The following is a 17,646-nucleotide window of genomic DNA, read 5'->3' as shown; positions in this document are numbered from 1 at the left end:
GTTTACCTTCCCGCTATAAAGCGGTACCTATTTATCTACTTGCACTTAAGGGTGCTTTCGAACTGCTAGGTGGGCAGGAGCTGGGACCAAAAGACGGGAGCTCAACCCGCCGCGGGGATTCGAACCGCCGACCATGCGATCAGCAAGCCCTAGGCACTGAGGTTTTACCCACAGCTTTCTACAAAAATAGCACAAAACGTGGGCACTGGTCCCATGAAGATACAATAGTGTTGGTTGTTCTGAGCGTTGATGGGCAGTTTTGGAAGAGAATATAAGGAGAGAAATAGCACTAACATGGCTGTTTAATAAACAGAGAGGCACTAGTTAACCAATCCTGTTCAAAACTTAATGTTCAAGTGAACAAACTGCTGCCCTATAATGAAAGAAATGGCAGCTGGATCCCCCAAAAATCGCAACCATTCCAGAAAAGCAGGGCACCTGAGAGCCTTCGCTCAATCCTGGCCTTGAAAGCGGGCAAAAGGGGTGAGGAAGTTGCGTTATACCAAAGGTGAAGACTGTGTTTAAATTAATGGATTTTCCAGACATATCCAGAATTCTGCTGTCTCTAGCAGTTTCTGAGCGGAAATCCGTGTTTGGGCAGAAATCCGGATGTATGGCAGCCCATGTATGGACAAAAAAGCTCGACTTTTCTGTCCGGATTTTCACTGTTTGAAATATGGCACCCCTAATGTATGGAAGTCACATTCATTAATTTCAACTTGTGAGTATGGACTTAGCTACATTTGTCAAAAAATGTGTTATAAACATGCAACACCAGGTGGCGCTGGAGAGCAAAAAAAATTCTGTGCGGATTTTAACATAGCGTTTCTTTTTCTTTTGTTATAACGATTTAATTTCTACTTATTTATAACATTTTTTCCTGTGCGTAGATGCATCCTATGACTAAGGTTGGACCCAACCCTGCCTGCTCCTCTAGCCTGGCAATATCTACTGTGGGTGGCTGTGGCTCGCTTCAGGGTCTCAGGCAGACAGCCTCTCACCCTCTCCCTCCCCCCCCCCCCCCGCATCACTTCCTGGTTCTCTTTTTAAACAGGAGACACCAGGGACATTCTGCAGGCCAAGTGGAATTTGCCTTGGACCTCAAGCTCAAATTTAGGCATGTGTTGATTTCTTAGTGTTTGATAAGTTTCCCAGCTTGTTTTTTACGTGCATCAGACCCAAATGCACGTACGTTTAGGCTGGAAGCTCCTCGCAGGGACCTTTCTGATTTTCTTTATCAAACTCTACAAGGTCACCGAGGGTGCTCCATGAAGCAAAGCAAAAAAGCATTGCTTTGTTGTTGGTGGTTGTTGTTTTTTTTTTTTCAATTAAAAAAACACTAGAAAAAGAGGAATGAAAACAGATTTTTAATCAAATTCTCGTTTTAAAAGAGGAAAGAGAAAGCAAGGTTTGTGCAAGCAGGCCAGAGAACGGGTCTTTGGGGTCTTTTTGTTCTTCTGCAGTGGGCCTTAGATGCTGACTGTTGCTTCCTCCTCGATGTCTCACCCTCCACTTCCATAAGCTCCTTGCAGCAGCCTCGGCTGTTCCCCTTTCTGAAGAAGGAAGGCCCGGTGGCGTTCCAGATATCATTGATGTTTATGTGAAGAGGGGTGAGGTGAGAATGGGGGGAAGCGAGCTGGAGGCCCTGGCGAGTTGGCAGCTTCTGCTGCTGCTTGTAAGGTTTGCAGAGGGAGGCGGCGGAGAAAGAAAACCGAAGGCTCCTGGATTTCAGGTGTAAAGTCCCACCCGCATTGCCAAAGGGTCCAGAGAAGGGAAGCAGAGCTGCTACAGGTCTCTTCCGAGCCTCTCGATCTCGTCGAGGAAGAAGTCCAAGTCCTCTCGGGTGACTGCAGGGTTAGTCACCACCTGGCGGAAGAAGTTGACTCTGTTGCCGAGTGGCTGGTAGCTCACCATCATGGACCCTTTCTTCATCATCCGCTCCTTGATCATAGGAGCTACCTAAACCCGGGCAAAGAAGGAACCCAGTCTCAGAGTTTGGTTGGACACTGGGACGCAGCACCCACCCACCCCAGTTTAGAAGAATGAGCACATGCACAATATCCACGGCCTACTGTCAGAGTGGACCATTTCCTTTACAGCAGCGGTTCTCAGATGTTGTTGGACTACAACTCCCATCATCCCTGAGCGCTGGCCTTGCTATCTAGGGGTGATGGGAGTGGTAGTTCAACAACATCTGGGGACCCACAGGTTGAGAAAGGCTGCACAGGGTGAGGAGTCGGTGGAAGAAGATTGGAGGAAATTTAACTTATTTGCAGAAACACTGTAAAATTTTTGAATGCTGATGACATTGAAATGAATTGAAGGGGCTCTAGCAACAAGGTAAAAAGTTTGAGGGGATTAATAATAGATAAATTAATAGAATATGAATTTGCTGAACTAAATTTAAAAAGGGATACAAAAACGGGAGACATGAGGAAGTCAGGAAAATAAGTTAATCAAAGTGGAGATAAGAAAAAGGGAATTTTTGTTTTTCTTTTATATGTGTTTTTTCTTTTTCTTTTGTGTTTTTTGTATTTTGTATTTTTGTATTTTGTATTTGTATTTTTTGTTTTTTCTAACTTTTCTATTGATAAAAGCTAATAAAATATTATTAAAAAATAAAAAAAGAGAAAGGCTGCACAGGATTCTCAACACTCCCAGTACATTTCCGAGCACAATTCAAAGTGTTGATGCTGACCTTTAAAGCCCTAAATGGCCTCAGCCCAGTATACCTGAAGGAGTGTATCTACCTCCATCGTTCAGCCCGGACACTAAGGTGCAGCTCCAAGGGCCTTCTGGCAGTTCCCTCACTGCAAGAAGTGGGGTTACAGGGAACCAGGCAGAGGGCCTTCCTGGTTGTGGTGCCCGCCCTGTGGAGCGCCCTCCCATCAGATGTCAAGGAAATAAACAACTACAGTCATACCTCGGGTTGAATGTGCTTCGGGTTGAGCACATTCGAGTTGCGCTCCGCAGCAACCCAGAAGTAACGGAGCGTGTTACTTCTGGGTTTCGCCACTTGCGCATGCACAGACTCTCAACATGAAGTCACGTGCATGTGCAGAAGTGGCAAAAAGTGATGCGCGTGTGTGTGCAGATGTGCCTTCACTAGTTACGTTTGCTTCTAGATGCGAACAGGGCTCCGGAAGTTCATATCCAGAGATACCACTGTATTTGACTTTTAGAAGACACCTGAAGGCAGCCCTGTTTAGGGAAGTTTTTAATGTATGGTGTTTTTAATATTCTGTTGGGAGCTGCCCAGAGTGGCTGGGGAAACCAGCCAGATGGGCGGGGTATAAATAAATTATTATTATTATTATTACCTTGCCCAATCTCAGACAGTAATCTGTGCATCCCTCCTTCCCGCGTAGGCTGGGAGGCACGTACCAAAAGCACAGATTGATGAATTCCGGCTAAAAGAAAAGAGGAACAAGACATCTTAAGGGAAGTGTTCAGGACTATATTTCTCCTACACACCCATCCTCTGTGAAGCGCAAAGTTCTGGGAGCCCTGGTTTATATTTCAATAGCATACACCCCCTATCTGCAGGGGTGCATCTTTATCCTGTCAATCATCAGGTGCCTTCAGAGTTCAAGCCAGGCTCAGGGTGACCTCGAATCTTACTGCTGCAAAGCACAAAAATTATAGATAGAAGTGACCTGTTTTATAAGGTTTAGATCTCTGTGCTTGGTGGCATAGGATGCCCGGTGTCTGGCGGGTGGGCATGTTTCACCCAAAACACCAAAGAAAGATGCCTGGGCTCAAATTTGTTTGGCAGTTTGATGGTTGATTGCAGGTGACGAAACAGCCTGCAGCTCCAAGTGAAGAGTGCGTGCTTTGCATGCGGAGTGCTCTGAGTTCAGTTCCTGCCTTCTCCAAAATAACCTCAATGAGGACTAGTAAAGGTCCCCCCACAAAGACAGTTGCACTGCTTAAGGGCTTGAGGAATCATTGGTCCAACATTACAAACGACACCTTCACAGGTGTTGTCGTTGTTTAGTCGTTCAGTCGTCTCCGACTCTTCATGACCCCATGGACCAAAGCACGCCAGGCACTCCTGTCTTCCACTGCCTCCTGCAGCTTGGTCAAACTCATGTTCGTAGCTGCGAGAACACTGTCCAACCATCTCGTCCTCTGCCGTCCCCTTCTCCTTCTGCCCTCCATCTTTCCCAACATCAGGGTCTTTTCCAGGGAGTCTTCTCTTCTCATGAGGTGGCCAAAGTATTGGAGCCTCAGCTTCAGGATCTGTCCTTCCAGTGAGCACTCAGGGCTGATTTCCTTCAGAATGGAGAGGTTTGATCTTCTTGCAGTCCATGGGACTCTCAAGAGTCTCCTCCAGCACCGTAATTCAAAAGCATCCATTCTTCGGCGATCAGCCTTCTTTATGGTTCAGCTCTCACTTCCATACATCACTACTGGGAAAACCATAGCTTTAACTAGACGGACCTTTGTTGGCAAGGTGATGTCTCTGCTTTTTAAGATGCTGTCTAGGTTTGTCATTGCTTCATAGGTGTAAGACTAGTCAAAGAATAGTGAAAGTCTCAGCAAGCCTAGGGGCGCCCTATTGTGTCCTAGGGTTGAGCCCTACCACTGAATACAGATTCTGAGACTGAGGCCTGTCAAGTCCTGGAGCTCAGGCACATCTTACCTCTATCACCAGCTGAAAGCCTTCTCTCTTCTTGATCTCATCAGCCAGGTACCTAGCAGAGGGAAGGAGAAGAAGGCCAGGAAACTGGGATGAGCTCTGTAACATTCACCTGCTGGCAACTAGGCAATGGAGGCGTCATCCTGATTCCCTTGGCTTTGAGAAAGGACAAGTTGAAAGGGAGACCACCCACCCCGCTCCCACCCTTACCCCGCAAGGCACACCTGGTGATGGCGAAGGCCCTGTCGACTCTCTGCTCTAATCCCCTGGTGCCATTGGCCTTCCACATCAGCCACAGCTTGAAGCAGTCGACTTTGCGGCCACACTGGATGGTCTGGTCCCCCCTGTCATAAGCCCTGTTGTAGAACTTGTCCGTCTGGAATAGGTAAGTGGCTTCGGCGCAGTGGCATCTCTGCAGCAGGCCCTGCCAGGGAGGAGAAGCCAAAACAGAATTTAAAGAAAACATGTTCCTACGTTCTATTGTAATACATTCCTGCCTTCCCCCGCCCGGTCCATTAAAATGGCTTTTGATCATTCTCTAGAGGCCCCCCCTTCGCATGTCTCTTCCATGAGAAGCCCAGAATGCATCAACACGAGAGCGGGGACTTTTCCGTGTTGGCACCCTGCTTGTGGGTTGCTCTCCCCAGGGAGGCTTGCCTGGTCTGGTGCCTTCGTTACATATCCTTAGCCACTAGTCAAAAACATTCCTCTTCTCTCAGGCCTTTGGGTACTTAAATAGTCTAGGGTCTTTTAAATTGTTTCTGTTTGTTATTATGCTATGTCATTTGTGTTTCTATATTGTAAATTGCCCTGTAATCTTCGAATGAAGGGTGGGATTGATATTTAATCAATCAATCAATCAATCAATCAATAGCTAGCGGTGATTTCAACCACAGTTAAGATAAGAAATACACAGGATAAAACCCACGAGATTAAAAAAAAGAAAAAAGATCAGGAAACTCAAGAACTTTTGGGACTTTAGAACTGGAGCAAGACCCGGCTTCCACAGGGAAAAACAACCACAACCACAATAAAGGACACACTTCCACAACCTTGGGCACTCCAGATGTTTTGGACTCCAAGTCCCATCATCCACAGTCAGCACCATGTTTTGGAGTACAGTTCTCATCAGCCCTAGCCAGTATCTTGTGGATGATGGGAATTGTAGTCCAAAACACCTGGAGGCCACTGGGTTGGGGAAAACTGGTTGATGGAGACAGCTGTTTCTCCACATCCCAGCTAAGTGCAGTTCAAAAGTGGGCAGGACACAAAGGGAAGTGTCTCCACAGCAGATCTCAAGGACTGCCTCGCCCCTTATGAGCCGGGCTACTCTTAATAATAATAATAATAATAATTTTTTATTTGTATCCCGCCATCCCCAGCCGAGGCCGGGCTCAGAGTGGCTAACATCATAAAAACAACACAATATGCATAAAAACAGAATGAATGAATGAACTTTATTACGGTCTCAGACCAGGGTTAAAAAACATATAGATAAAATAGCAGTTAGGATTTTTTTACCGTTAAGGCATAGGATAAAACATCTGGATAAAATATAGGATTAGACACGGATAGTGGATGGATAAAAAACTGATAATTAAAACAAATAAGAACTAAAAACAAACAAGGACACACAGTTAAAACAACTGTGAGAGCAAAAGAACTAAAAGATTTGCAGTTAAAACAACTATAAGAGGCTGCAGAGTAAAAGCCTCTTAAATAGAGGGCACTCACAACATTAAAAACTGCTGTGCAGATATGGTTAAAACAGACAGTTAAAACAATGTGCAACACTAAATTTAGCAGCAATGTACAACTATAAACTGACCCAGGGAGTTGACTCAGAATCATCCATGGAACCGTGTTTGGGGCTTTTCATGCCAGACTATTTTGAGTTGGGCGATTGTCTGCACCTACAGATCTGTACACAGAATCTGGCGACCGTCCATGTCATCTTCTGATCTTTGCCTAGCAGCAAAAGGTGAAATTTTTGCTTTTGCGGGAGGTCGGCGAGTCTCGCCAGTAGAGGAGCCAAGATCTTACTACATGCCTCTTCATAAAAGGGGCATCTAAAGAACAAGTGTTCTGGGCTTCCTATCTCTCCCAATGGGCAGGTGCAAAGTCTCTGGGCATACGGGACCCTTCTGAAGGCTCCATCCAGGACCGGCGAGGGAAGAGCCGAGCTTCTGGCAAGTGTAAAGGCCCTTCTTGCATCCCTAGATACGAGAAAGAAGAGATATACTGCCGGTGCAGCTATATCTCTCTCAATTTCTCCAATTCTATAGTCGGGGCACCTTGCGCAGTCCTGCTGTCTCTCGGTGTCTAATATTCTTTGCCTGACCATAGCTTTTGTCTGGTCCAAGCCCAGACTTAGAAGGGCTTGAGGGGCAAAACCCAATTTTCGAAGGGTTTTCAGAACTGCAGTCTGCCAGCCCGACTGGAATTGGTCACAGAGGATCAGTGGGGCTATCCCTCGGGGGAGCAGGTTCAATGTCAGCCATTTGTAAATTGATGTTAGGCAGATGCTAGCCTCCACTCTCACCATCCCCGTTTCCAATCTAACCCATGCGTTAGAGACACATCTGGGGACTTGGAGGACAGCTCTAAGAAATCTAGATTGAACTCTCTCAAGTGGGGAGAAAGCAGAGGGAGGCAGGCCCAAAAAGGAACCATAGAGGAGTTGTGCCAAAGTTTTGGCCTTGTATAGTTTTAGAGCTGTGGGGACAAAGAAGCCCCCTTGTACTCTGAAGAATTTGAGGATACAATTTGTGGTTTTTCCCGCTGAACTCCCGATGGAGTTTATGTGTAGTTTGTTGGTTCCTGAGGCCTGTACCACCATTCCTAGATACTTGTAGTTTGTGACTTGTTCTAATTTATGGCCTTGGAGTTCCCAGCTTCTAAGCTTTGGTTTTTTCCCCAAAAGCAAGTATCTTGGTCTTTTGATAGTTGACTAGTGGGTGTGCGTAAACTTTCCAGACCAGGTAAAAGGACAAGGCATGCTACCACTCCCTCTCTTCCTCCATCTTCCTTTCGTCCCGCGAACTTCCTGGACTGAACTGCTGGCTGCCAGCCAAGCAGTCTCCCAGGTCATCTCCATTACGGGATAAACCTTTTTGTATATGTTTGTAATTTGAAGCCTTAAGCCTGCCTTCAGGGATCACACTGTGCTCTGCCTGATCGTGAGTCAACTTTCTTTTTATTTCTGATGAATAAGACTGTGGTGTCTTTATTCTTTTAGGAGGGATTCAAGGGATCTTACCAGGAAATACATTTCCATTTGGACAAGCCAGATTGAATTGCTTTTTGCCCACAGACTGTCTCGCCAGAGTGGTGCATGCTCTAGTTATCTCTCGCTTGGACTACTGCAATGCGCACTATGTTGGGCTACCTTTGAAGGTGACCCGGAAACTACAACTAATCCAGAATGCGGCAGCCAGACTGGTGACGGAGCGACCGCCGAGACTGTATAACACCGGTCTTGAAAGACCTACATTGGCTCCCAGTACATTTCCAAGCACAAGTCAAAGTGTTGCTGCTGACCTTGAAAGCCCTAAACGGCCTCGGTCCAGTATACCTGAAGGAGTGTCTCCACTCCCATCATTCTGCCCGGACACTGAGGTCCAGCGCTGAGGGCCTCCTGGCAGTTCCCTCGCGAGAAGACAAGTTACAGGGAACCAGGCACAGGGCCTTCTCGGTTGTGGCACCCGCTCTGTGGAACTCCCTCCCACCAGATGTCAAAGACAACAACAACTACCAGACTTTTAGAAGAGATCTGAAGGCAACCCTGTTTAGGGAAGCGTTTAATGTTTAACAGACTATTGTATTTTAATATTTTGTTGGAAGCCGCCTGGAGTGGGATATAAATAATAAATTGTTGTTGTTGTTGTTGTTATGAAACTCACACAAATGTGCAACCAGTTTTCTGCTGTGTAAAGGAGGAACGCACTCTGCTAAGTAAAGGAACTTGCTAGCACACGTTAGGAAGGATATTAATAAACAATATATCCTCTCCTGCCACCCTCAACATTCCAACAAAAAGTGAGTAGGTGACTGCCATCTCTTTTCCTCATTTTTTTCCCCTTCCTTGCCACTCACATGACATTAGGCCAGTTCCTTAAGCTGAATCATCCCCAGCCCAAATACCTACGGAGTTGTCTCGGAGCAGGAAGGCAGAACACTGCAGCCCAGTCATAAGCATTTTGTGGGGATTCCAAGCCACAGAATCTGCCCTGTGTAGGGAAACAGAAGAACAACAATATCACGGCTTGTTTCGACACGGAACGTATCCTATACCAAGATGCAAGAAAATACAAAGTAATGTTGTGGGAAGGGGGAGCGAACTGGGGGAGTAGGAAGAAGAAAATCCAATATTGCAACATAAACAAGGCTTTTCCAGAAGGAAACATATGTCAGTTCGACCTTCACATGTCAGGGCTTACAGCCCTGGGTGAATTTTAAGAATGCCCCAAATATATATTTTACTTATTCCGCCATTGTTTGGCATTCACAGTTGTTTGGAATGATCAATACATATACTGTATGTGGCTGTTGACATCCACTGTAACAAGAAGGTGGAGGTGCCTGAAGGTGGAGGTCTTTAGGCAGGAGTGGTGCCACCAGCACTCTGGTCTCCGAGACAAGACTCTGCAAGCTAAGAGTGCCCTCTGTGCTGCAGAACTGGTGTGGGCACTGCCATCTGAGCCCGTAGCATGAAGGTGGTCAGTTGAATTCACAAGTGAATGTAGATACATAAAAACTTTCCATCAAAACCAACTTGTCATGCTCAACAACAATATACATTCACTCACCCTATGTCAGGGGATGATTAGCTGCTTGTGCTTAAAATTGTGCCCCTTCAGAGTTTGTGCGGCCCCACAAACCTCTGTGTGTGACAGAGCTCCTCAGACATGTCTGCTCTAGTCACTAGTAGAGTCTGACAGTGGCTGCCTGCGGAAGCGCTTCCAGCAAAGAAGTTCCTTAACGGAAACGCGTCTCCTGGACTCACGACGTGGCAGCTTCCGGCGAAGCATGGGTCTCCCTGCAGTTGCTTCTGACACCTCCCCGCTATTTTCGCTGGATGTGTCTCTCACCCCTTTCTCTCCCCTGCTGTTTCCTGCCTGGGCTGCTGCGTCTCTCTCAGCATTACTGAGATCCTCCTCCAGAGACCCCTCGCTCCCCCTCCTTGTCCCTGCTTTGGCTGCTGACTCTCTCCCAGTCTCTGGGAGCCCTACCAACTCCCTTTCCTCTGATGTCAGTTCCCTGACATCCACCTCCCCTCCAGGGCCCCCTTCTCCCCCGCCCCTACTCTCTCCTCTGGGCGGTGAGGAGCTGAAACCCCGAAAAGAATCCTCTTCATCTTCAGACGTCTCGAACATTTCCCTCCATCGGTCTTCGTTCCGACTCGCTGAATCCTCCTCCACCTCGGAATCAGAGAACCCCTCCAACTCTTCTTCTTCGTCGGTGGTGGCGAAGTATTCCCTCCGGAACCTCGCCACTGGCTGGGGTTTACGAGGGAATCTCTGATGAAAAGTTTCAATCAAAACCTCGTCATCTACATCCTCTGCCCTGACCCAGGTGTTTTCCGACTCCGGCTCCCCTTCCCACATTACCAAATACTCTACTTGCTCTCCCTTCCACCTGGAATCGAGAATCTCCGCTACATGGTAGCTGTGTTCTTTTTCCTCCATAGCTGGTCCCCTATTGACCCTCCCCTCTCTGTCCCCTTTATACGGTGACAGCAACGACCTGTGGAACACTGGGTGCAACTTCATGTGGTTCGGTAACCGGAGTCTGAAAGTCACTGGGTTGACCTGTTGCGTGACTTCAAATGGGCCCAACCTTTTGGGTCTTAACTTCTTACAACCTCCTTTGAATGGTAACCCTTGGGTGGACAGCCACACCTGGTCCCCCACCCTAATGCTTTCCCCTTCCCTTCTGGTTTTGTCTGCCTGCCTCTTATATTCCTCCTTCGCCCTGTTTAAATTAAGTTGGAGCTGGCGATGGATCGCTTCCATTTCTTCAACGAACTGTTCTGCGGCTGGAACGCTCCAGTTCTCCCCTTCCCCCCCTGGGAAGGCTCGGGGATGACACCCGTGATTAGCCAAAAAGGGGCTCATCCCCGTGGACACGTTCTCTGCATTGTTGTAGGCAAATTCTGCCAACGCCAGCTTCTCCACCCAATCATTCTCTCTGTCATTCACATAACACCTCAAATATTGCTGGAGGACACCATTAGCTCTTTCCGCCTGCCCGTTGGTTTCTGGATGACGGGCAGTTGAGAAATTCACCTCTACATGCAATAAGCTCATGAGCTTCCTCCAGAACCTGGAAGTAAATTGTTTCCCTCGGTCAGAAACCACCCTCAAGGGGGCGCCATGCAGCCTAAACACATTTTCCACAAACAATTTAGCGGTTTCTTCCGCTGTGACCGCATGTGAGCAGGCTATAAAGTGGGCCATCTTGGTTAACAGGTCTACCACAACCATGATGGCTGTTTTCCCTTTGGACCTGGGCAGATCAGTCATGAAATCTATTGCCACTGCCTCCCATGGCCTTTCCGGCGTGGGTAGTGGTTCTAATAAACCTGCCGGTGCCCGCCTCTCCCCCTTGGCTCGTTGGCATTGGTCACACCCTCTCACATACTCCCGCACATCTTCCCTGACCTTGGGCCACCAGAATTCCCTGGTAACCAGCCACATGGTTTTGTGTTGCCCAAAATGCCCTGCTGTGGGGCTATCGTGCAGTTGCTTGAGTACCTTTTCCCTCAATTCCCCTTCAGGTATGTATAACGCTCCCTTGTAGTACAACGCCCCGTTTCTCTCCTCAAAACCCCCGGGTTTGTCTCCCTCCCTCCTGAGACCCCTGAGTTTGTCCTGGGCGTATTCATCCTGCACCGTTCCCTCTACCAGTTCCCTTTGCCCCACCAATGCCGCCCCACACACCCAGCGGTCCTCGGGAATGACATGGGTCTCTTCGGGGGCACCCTCTCCCTCCAAATATTCAGGTTTGCGTGAGAGAGCGTCCGCCCTAACGTTCTCTGGGCCTGGTACGTAACAAATCTCAAAGTTAAATTTGGTGAACTCCTGGGCCCATCTCAACTGCTGTTGGTTGAGCACTCGCGCAGTTCTCCAATACTCTAGATTCTTATGGTCCGTGCACACTTGCACCTTCTGTTGTGCACCAATTAGCAGGTGCCTCCATCTCCGGAAGGCCTCATGAATCGCAAGAAGTTCCCGGTCGTACACCGTGTAGTTCCTCTCAGATTTGTTCAGCTTTCGCGAAAAGAAGGCACACGGTCGCCACTCTGACCCCTCCTTCCCCGGCTGCAGAAGAAGCACCGCCCCTATGGCTCTGTCAGAAGCGTCTGTTTCGACCCTCAGCTTTTTTTGTAAATCCACATGTAGAAGTTGTTCATCAGAGGCGAAGGCCCTTTTCAGTTCCTCAAACGCTCGCTCCGCCTCCCCCGTCCAAACAAACTTCTTTTTACTGCTGAGACAGTCCGTGATGGGCGCCGTCAGGTGGGCGAAGTTTCGGATGAACTTACGATAAAAGTTTCCAAACCCTAGGAACCTCTGCACATCCTTCTTGGTCTTGGGTGTTTTCCATTCCAGCACCGCTTGAACCTTGCCGGGGTCCATGGCCAACCCCTTGTCTGACAAGCGGTACCCCAGGAATTCCACCTCCTTGGTATGAAACTGACACTTCTCCAGTTTCACCCACAGCCTGTTGGCTTGCAGCCTGCTCAACACTTCTCTGACGTCTCTCACATGTTGCTCCTCATTCTCCGAATACACCAACACGTCATCTAAGAAGGCCACGCAATTCTTGTAGAGCAAAGGCCCCAGTACGTGGTTCATGAAGGCTTGAAAACACGCGGAGCCTGTTTGTAATCCAAAAGGCATAACGAGGTATTCAAATGCCCCCAAAGGGGTGAACATGGTGGTCTTCCATTCATCCCCTTTCCTTATACGTATCAGGTTGTACGCCCCCCTTAGGTCCAGCTTTGTAAAAATCTTTCCTTTCCGCACCCTGGTCAAAATATCATCAATCCTGGGCATAGGAAAAGCCGCCGGCTCTGTCACTGCATTTAACCGCCTAAAGTCACATACCAGTCTCGGCTTGTCCGTGTTTTTTTTATCCACAAAAAACACTGGGCTACCCCCCGCTGCCTTGGACTCTCTGATGAAGCCTCTCTTCAGGTTCTTGTCAATGAACGCTCGCAACTCCTGCATTTCCCTGTCTGACATGGCATACAACTTGCCTACAGGAAGCTGTGCTCCAGGGAGTAAATTGATCTGGCAATCAAAGGGCCTATGCGGGGGTAGTTGGTCAGCTTCCTTCTCGCTGAATACGTCGCTGAGATCAGCATACTGTGGTGGCACCTTCCCCTTCCCCATTACTTCAGTCCCTGCCAGGGTGGCTTGGGCCCCTGCTGACCCCTTTTCCCCCCTGCAGTGTTCTAAGCAATGTGCTGAACCGAAGGAAACCACTCTTTGATGCCAGCCCACCAGCGGATCATGTAAGGCTAGCCAGCTCATTCCCAAAATAATGGGAGCGCCTCCCAAGGTGGCCACATTAAACGCTATCAGTTCTGTGTGCCTTGCCACCCTCATTATCATTGGGACGGTCTGCAAGCTAACTCCTCCTCCCAACAGTTCCCTGCCATCGATCGTGGTCACCTGCAGGGGGTTGCTTAAAGGGATAGTCTGTATCTGATGTTCAGCAGCAAACTCCTTGCTCATAAAATTGCAGGAGCTGCCTGAGTCCAACAGCGCCTTTATTTTTAGGGGGTGTCCATTTTGCAGCTCTAGCGACACTTCAATCACTAGAGCAGGTCGAGGAGCTTCTGGCACGGGCACTTTCACTGCTCTTTGGCCTGGCTGCAGTGCCCTGACGGTGGCAACCAGGCGTTGGCTTTTACCTGCTCCGTTTCTCCCTGCTCTCCCCCCTCAACTGCTCCCACCATCCCTTGCCATTCCTTCCTCTGGGGGCAGACTCTGGCAAAGTGGCCTGGCTGTTGGCAGAGATAGCATTTCCGGGCTCCCTTTCCCTCCTTCTTCGCCCCCTCACTGGGCTTTGAAACTGCGCGCGCGCGGGCTGTTCCGATTTCCATCGGCTCTGCCGGCGGGAAAGCTGGCTCAGGAATGTCTGGAATGCGTAACTCCTTCCAACGTTCCCCTCTCCCTTCCCGCCTCTCCAAAGCTCTTGCCTCCTGGCGCGCTCCAATGGTCAGCGCAGATTTGGTCAGCTGATCCATAGACACCGCCCTGGGGCTCCTGGACAGCTCGTCTTTCACAGCCGAAGAAAGACCTTCTTCAAATAGCATCTGAATGGGTGCTGCCGATAAATCCCACCCCAATCTGTGAATCAGCATGGTAAATTCAGTCCAGTACTCACGGACAGATCTGCTTCCCTGCTTGCAAGCCATTAGCTGTCTGCGCACCACCCCTTCCTCAATATCGCTGGAAAACATGATATCCATTGCACGAAAGAATTTCATAGTGTCCTTTAGGATATCGTTGTGCGTTGCCATCAGGGGTCGAACCCAGTCCCGCGCCCCCTTCTCAAGATGCCCAATTACGAAAGCAACTCGCGATTCCTCATCAGGGAACTCATCAAACTGCACATTCAGGGCATATTGCATCTCGGTCCTAAAGGCATGGTAATCCTTGGGGTCCCCCCCAAACTTCTGCACCAATCCTGGTACCTTTCTGGGGAACTGAGTGGTTCTCCCCTTTTTGTCAGCATCCTGAGCCCTTCTCTCCTCGAGCCTCGCCGTCTGCAGCGCAAGTTGGACCTCCAGAGCTTGATACCTTTCTTCCAAGCTTGGACCAGCTCCAACCCCTGCCTCTCCGGTTCCGGCTGGGTTGCTCATGATGCTTTCTCCTGCACAGGCAGCGTACAAAGACTGTCAGACTGCTGTCAGGGGATGATTAGCTGCTTGTGCTTAAAATTGTGCCCCTTCAGAGTTTGTGCGGCCCCACAAACCTCTGTGTGTGACAGAGCTCCTCAGACATGTCTGCTCTAGTCACTAGTAGAGTCTGACAGTGGCTGCCTGCGGAAGCGCTTCCAGCAAAGAAGTTCCTTAACGGAAACGCGTCTCCTGGACTCACGACGTGGCAGCTTCCGGCGAAGCATGGGTCTCCCTGCAGTTGCTTCTGACACCTCCCCGCTATTTTCGCTGGATGTGTCTCTCACCCCTTTCTCTCCCCTGCTGTTTCCTGCCTGGGCTGCTGCGTCTCTCTCAGCATTACTGAGATCCTCCTCCAGAGACCCCTCGCTCCCCCTCCTTGTCCCTGCTTTGGCTGCTGACTCTCTCCCAGTCTCTGGGAGCCCTACCAACTCCCTTTCCTCTGATGTCAGTTCCCTGACACCCTAAGTGTCTGGCACCTATCTGTAACACACACACACACAAATGAAAGTTAAAATAACGGGGCGAGGGGAGAGAACAATTGACAACCACCCTGTTAGGGAAACTATATGCTGTTGTCATAAATTAAAGCTACTTTTTGTGTTTTGTTCATTTGCAGATTTCATGCAAGTTTGCCTGATCTAGTGTCTGACTTCCAGCCTGCCTTGTTACTGGCACCGGTTCCTTTGACCCATCTTGGAATTGGACCCCAGCAGCAGCCTGTTGCAAAATGATGCCCTGGACTTGACAGTAATATTATGAAGGACATGAATCAGGCCAATGACAAGCAGTGGCTTTCCAGGGCAGGTGTCTTATCTGAAAGCTATTGGGCTGCCGAGATATTTGGCCCTGAACCGGCAGCCTCACATGCAACCTGTCACAGAGCACCAGGGACCTGTTATGGCAGGATCCAGGGCTCCTTGCTCTCTGTGCCAGCTTGCCAGGCAAGGGAACTGCCTGCCATTTTGTGGAACTCTTGTGGACTCCCCTTCCTTGGAGGTTTTTAAGTAGAGGTTGGATGGCCATCTGTCATGGATTGCTTTAGCTGAGATTCGTAGACGACCCTCTATGAGTCTATGATTCTAAATCAGCAGGGGATAAAGTATGTAGGGATTCCACCTGGCTGGTGCCATATAAAGTTGCTGACTCGAGACTGGCTGCTCGGGTATATGCTGAGCTGCTTCACCAGCCCATCCACCCGCATTTCCGATGTGGGGGTCAGGCGGGATTGCTATGAGGAATTATGAAAAATGGAACAAGCCACTGTGTCCGCAATGAAAGCATTGTGTTGACTGGGCTTGGGTCATTGAAAATAATTTCTGATCAAATCCCACAAGCCTCTGCATCTCTGCCATTTTCTCTACTGCCCATTTCTCTATGCCTGACAAGCACGTATAAGCATTCTGAAACATAGACCAGGCATCCTCAGTACATAAAGATAACAGGTTACTTTGATGTAGCTTTTGTTAATCTTTAGGCCAGGAAACAGAGTTTCACGTGGAGGTGATAAAGATGCCTAATCTTTCCTTGCCGTCCTTCCTCTAATGTTTACTGCTTGTTGCTGAATGCATTCCTCCTTTAGTCCTGTTTTATTTACCCCAGAATGTATGCATGCTCAAATTAGCTCTTTGTAGTTTTAACTTTAACTTTGTCCCACGTGGGGGTTTTTTAAATGCTCAGAGGAAATCTGATTGGTTCTTACGAACACTGTGTAAAAAGTTCTTTTGTGAATAAAATGACCTGGGCCAAGGGGTGCACAGATTATTATTGGCACTTCTTCCCAGAGTCTTGCTGGTCAAGCCTCGTGTGTATTTTATTAACCAGAGTCCAATCCTTCCTTGCTTTTGGGACGCAACATTCCAGCCCTTGCACCACCGGTCCATTGGTATACAGCTCAAACTCCACTCAAGAGTAAATATTGCCTACCTCTCGATCCCATTCAGAAGGTGCCGGTGCCTCTGCGAGAGGAGGGCACTGCCACCCCATGCAGCCTACAAGAGAGTAACAGAGGCGTATCGGTCATTAAGAACCCATCCAGGCAAAGTGTGTCAACGAGGTGCTCGTGTGGTCAGAAATCCCAATCTGAAAATACCTGAAGAGCATAATTCCAGGGACAGCTGACCAGTGATGGAATGGGAGTCTCACACCCGTTTATGCATTTGATCTGTTTCATTGTGGCATATCTACTGAGCACGAGAGCTGGTTGTGGGACAGACCCACAACTGCCCCTATGCCACCAACAGTTAAGGCATTTCTAAGGGCCCGTCTAGGGGACAAGTGGTGCTGTGGGTTAAACCACAGAGCCTAGGGCTTGCTGATCAGAAGGTCGGCGGTTCGTATCCCCGTGACGGGGTGAGCTCCCGTTGCTCAGTCCCTGCTCCTGCCAACCCAGCAGTTCGAAAGCATGAAGTGCAAGTAGATAAATAGGTACCGCCCTGACGGGAAGGTAAATGGTGTTTCCGTGCGCTGCTCTGGTTCGCCACATGACCCGGAAGCTTTACGCTGGCTCCCTCGGCCAATAAAGCAAGATGAGTGCCGCAACCCCAGAGTCCTTTGTGACTGGACCTAATGGTCAGGAGTCGCTTTACCTTTAAGGACCCATCTATAAGGGCTAGAAACTTGAGGGCAATCACAAGCCCCAGATGAAAGCATCTGAAGGCACTGAACCCCAAACCCAAAAGCTGGACTTACTTGGAATGATCACAGATACGAAGAATACATCCAACCCTTCTTCCCGGTTTTCCCCCCCTGCCTTGATTTTTGTCCCTCTTCCACCCTACTGCCTCTTGGATAATAATTAAACAGTAATCACCCTACAAAGCAGATTGCCTGCTACATCTGTGCACAACTGATTCACTGCTCTGATCTGTCCTCAATAGGGGCAGGTTAGTATGTTGCGTCCCTGCATCTGCAGCACGCAATCGCTTCTAATGCAGAGACATGGCAGAACAATTCATCCTAGGAGGTTACCAGTTGCACCTCTGCCTGGGCCCAATCTTGCAACTACATCCTGAAAGGAACAGGATTGCGAGATCATACTCGGACCAAAAAAATAAAATTGCATGGGGGAAATGATCGTGACATTAGTTTTTGC

The 17,646-nt window shown here is 48.8% G+C and overlaps 1 protein-coding gene and 1 long non-coding RNA gene across 5 annotated transcripts in view; one reads left to right on the top strand and one right to left on the bottom strand.

Moving 5' to 3' along the window:
* Positions 1–1,348: 1,348 nt before the first annotated feature.
* Positions 1,349–17,646, bottom strand: part of CSAD (cysteine sulfinic acid decarboxylase) — a 44,863-nt gene continuing 28,565 nt past the window's right edge. For all 4 annotated transcript variants that reach the window (XM_082212603.1, XM_082212604.1, XM_082212602.1 and 1 more), the window contains 6 exons: positions 16,479–16,543; positions 8,790–8,871; positions 4,867–5,066; positions 4,646–4,697; positions 3,321–3,410; positions 1,349–1,959 (listed from right to left, as the gene is read on the bottom strand). In XM_082212603.1, coding sequence (XP_082068729.1) covers positions 1,786–1,959; positions 3,321–3,410; positions 4,646–4,697; positions 4,867–5,066; positions 8,790–8,871; positions 16,479–16,543 — 663 coding nt within the window. In that variant the 3' untranslated portion in view covers positions 1,349–1,785. The remainder of the gene's footprint in view (positions 1,960–3,320; positions 3,411–4,645; positions 4,698–4,866; positions 5,067–8,789; positions 8,872–16,478; positions 16,544–17,646) is intronic.
* LOC309526731 lies at positions 2,116–3,319 on the top strand. Its single transcript, XR_014216889.1, has 2 exons — positions 2,116–2,218; positions 2,635–3,319. It is a non-coding gene; the product is annotated as an uncharacterized lncRNA (long non-coding RNA).

Source organism: Podarcis vaucheri, assembly GCF_965113315.1.
Source record: "Podarcis vaucheri genome assembly, chromosome: 2".
Lineage (NCBI taxonomy): Eukaryota > Metazoa > Chordata > Lepidosauria > Squamata > Lacertidae > Podarcis > Podarcis vaucheri.
The sequence above is the reverse complement of the archived record's forward strand: the minus strand, read 5'-3'. Positions and strand labels throughout refer to the sequence as shown.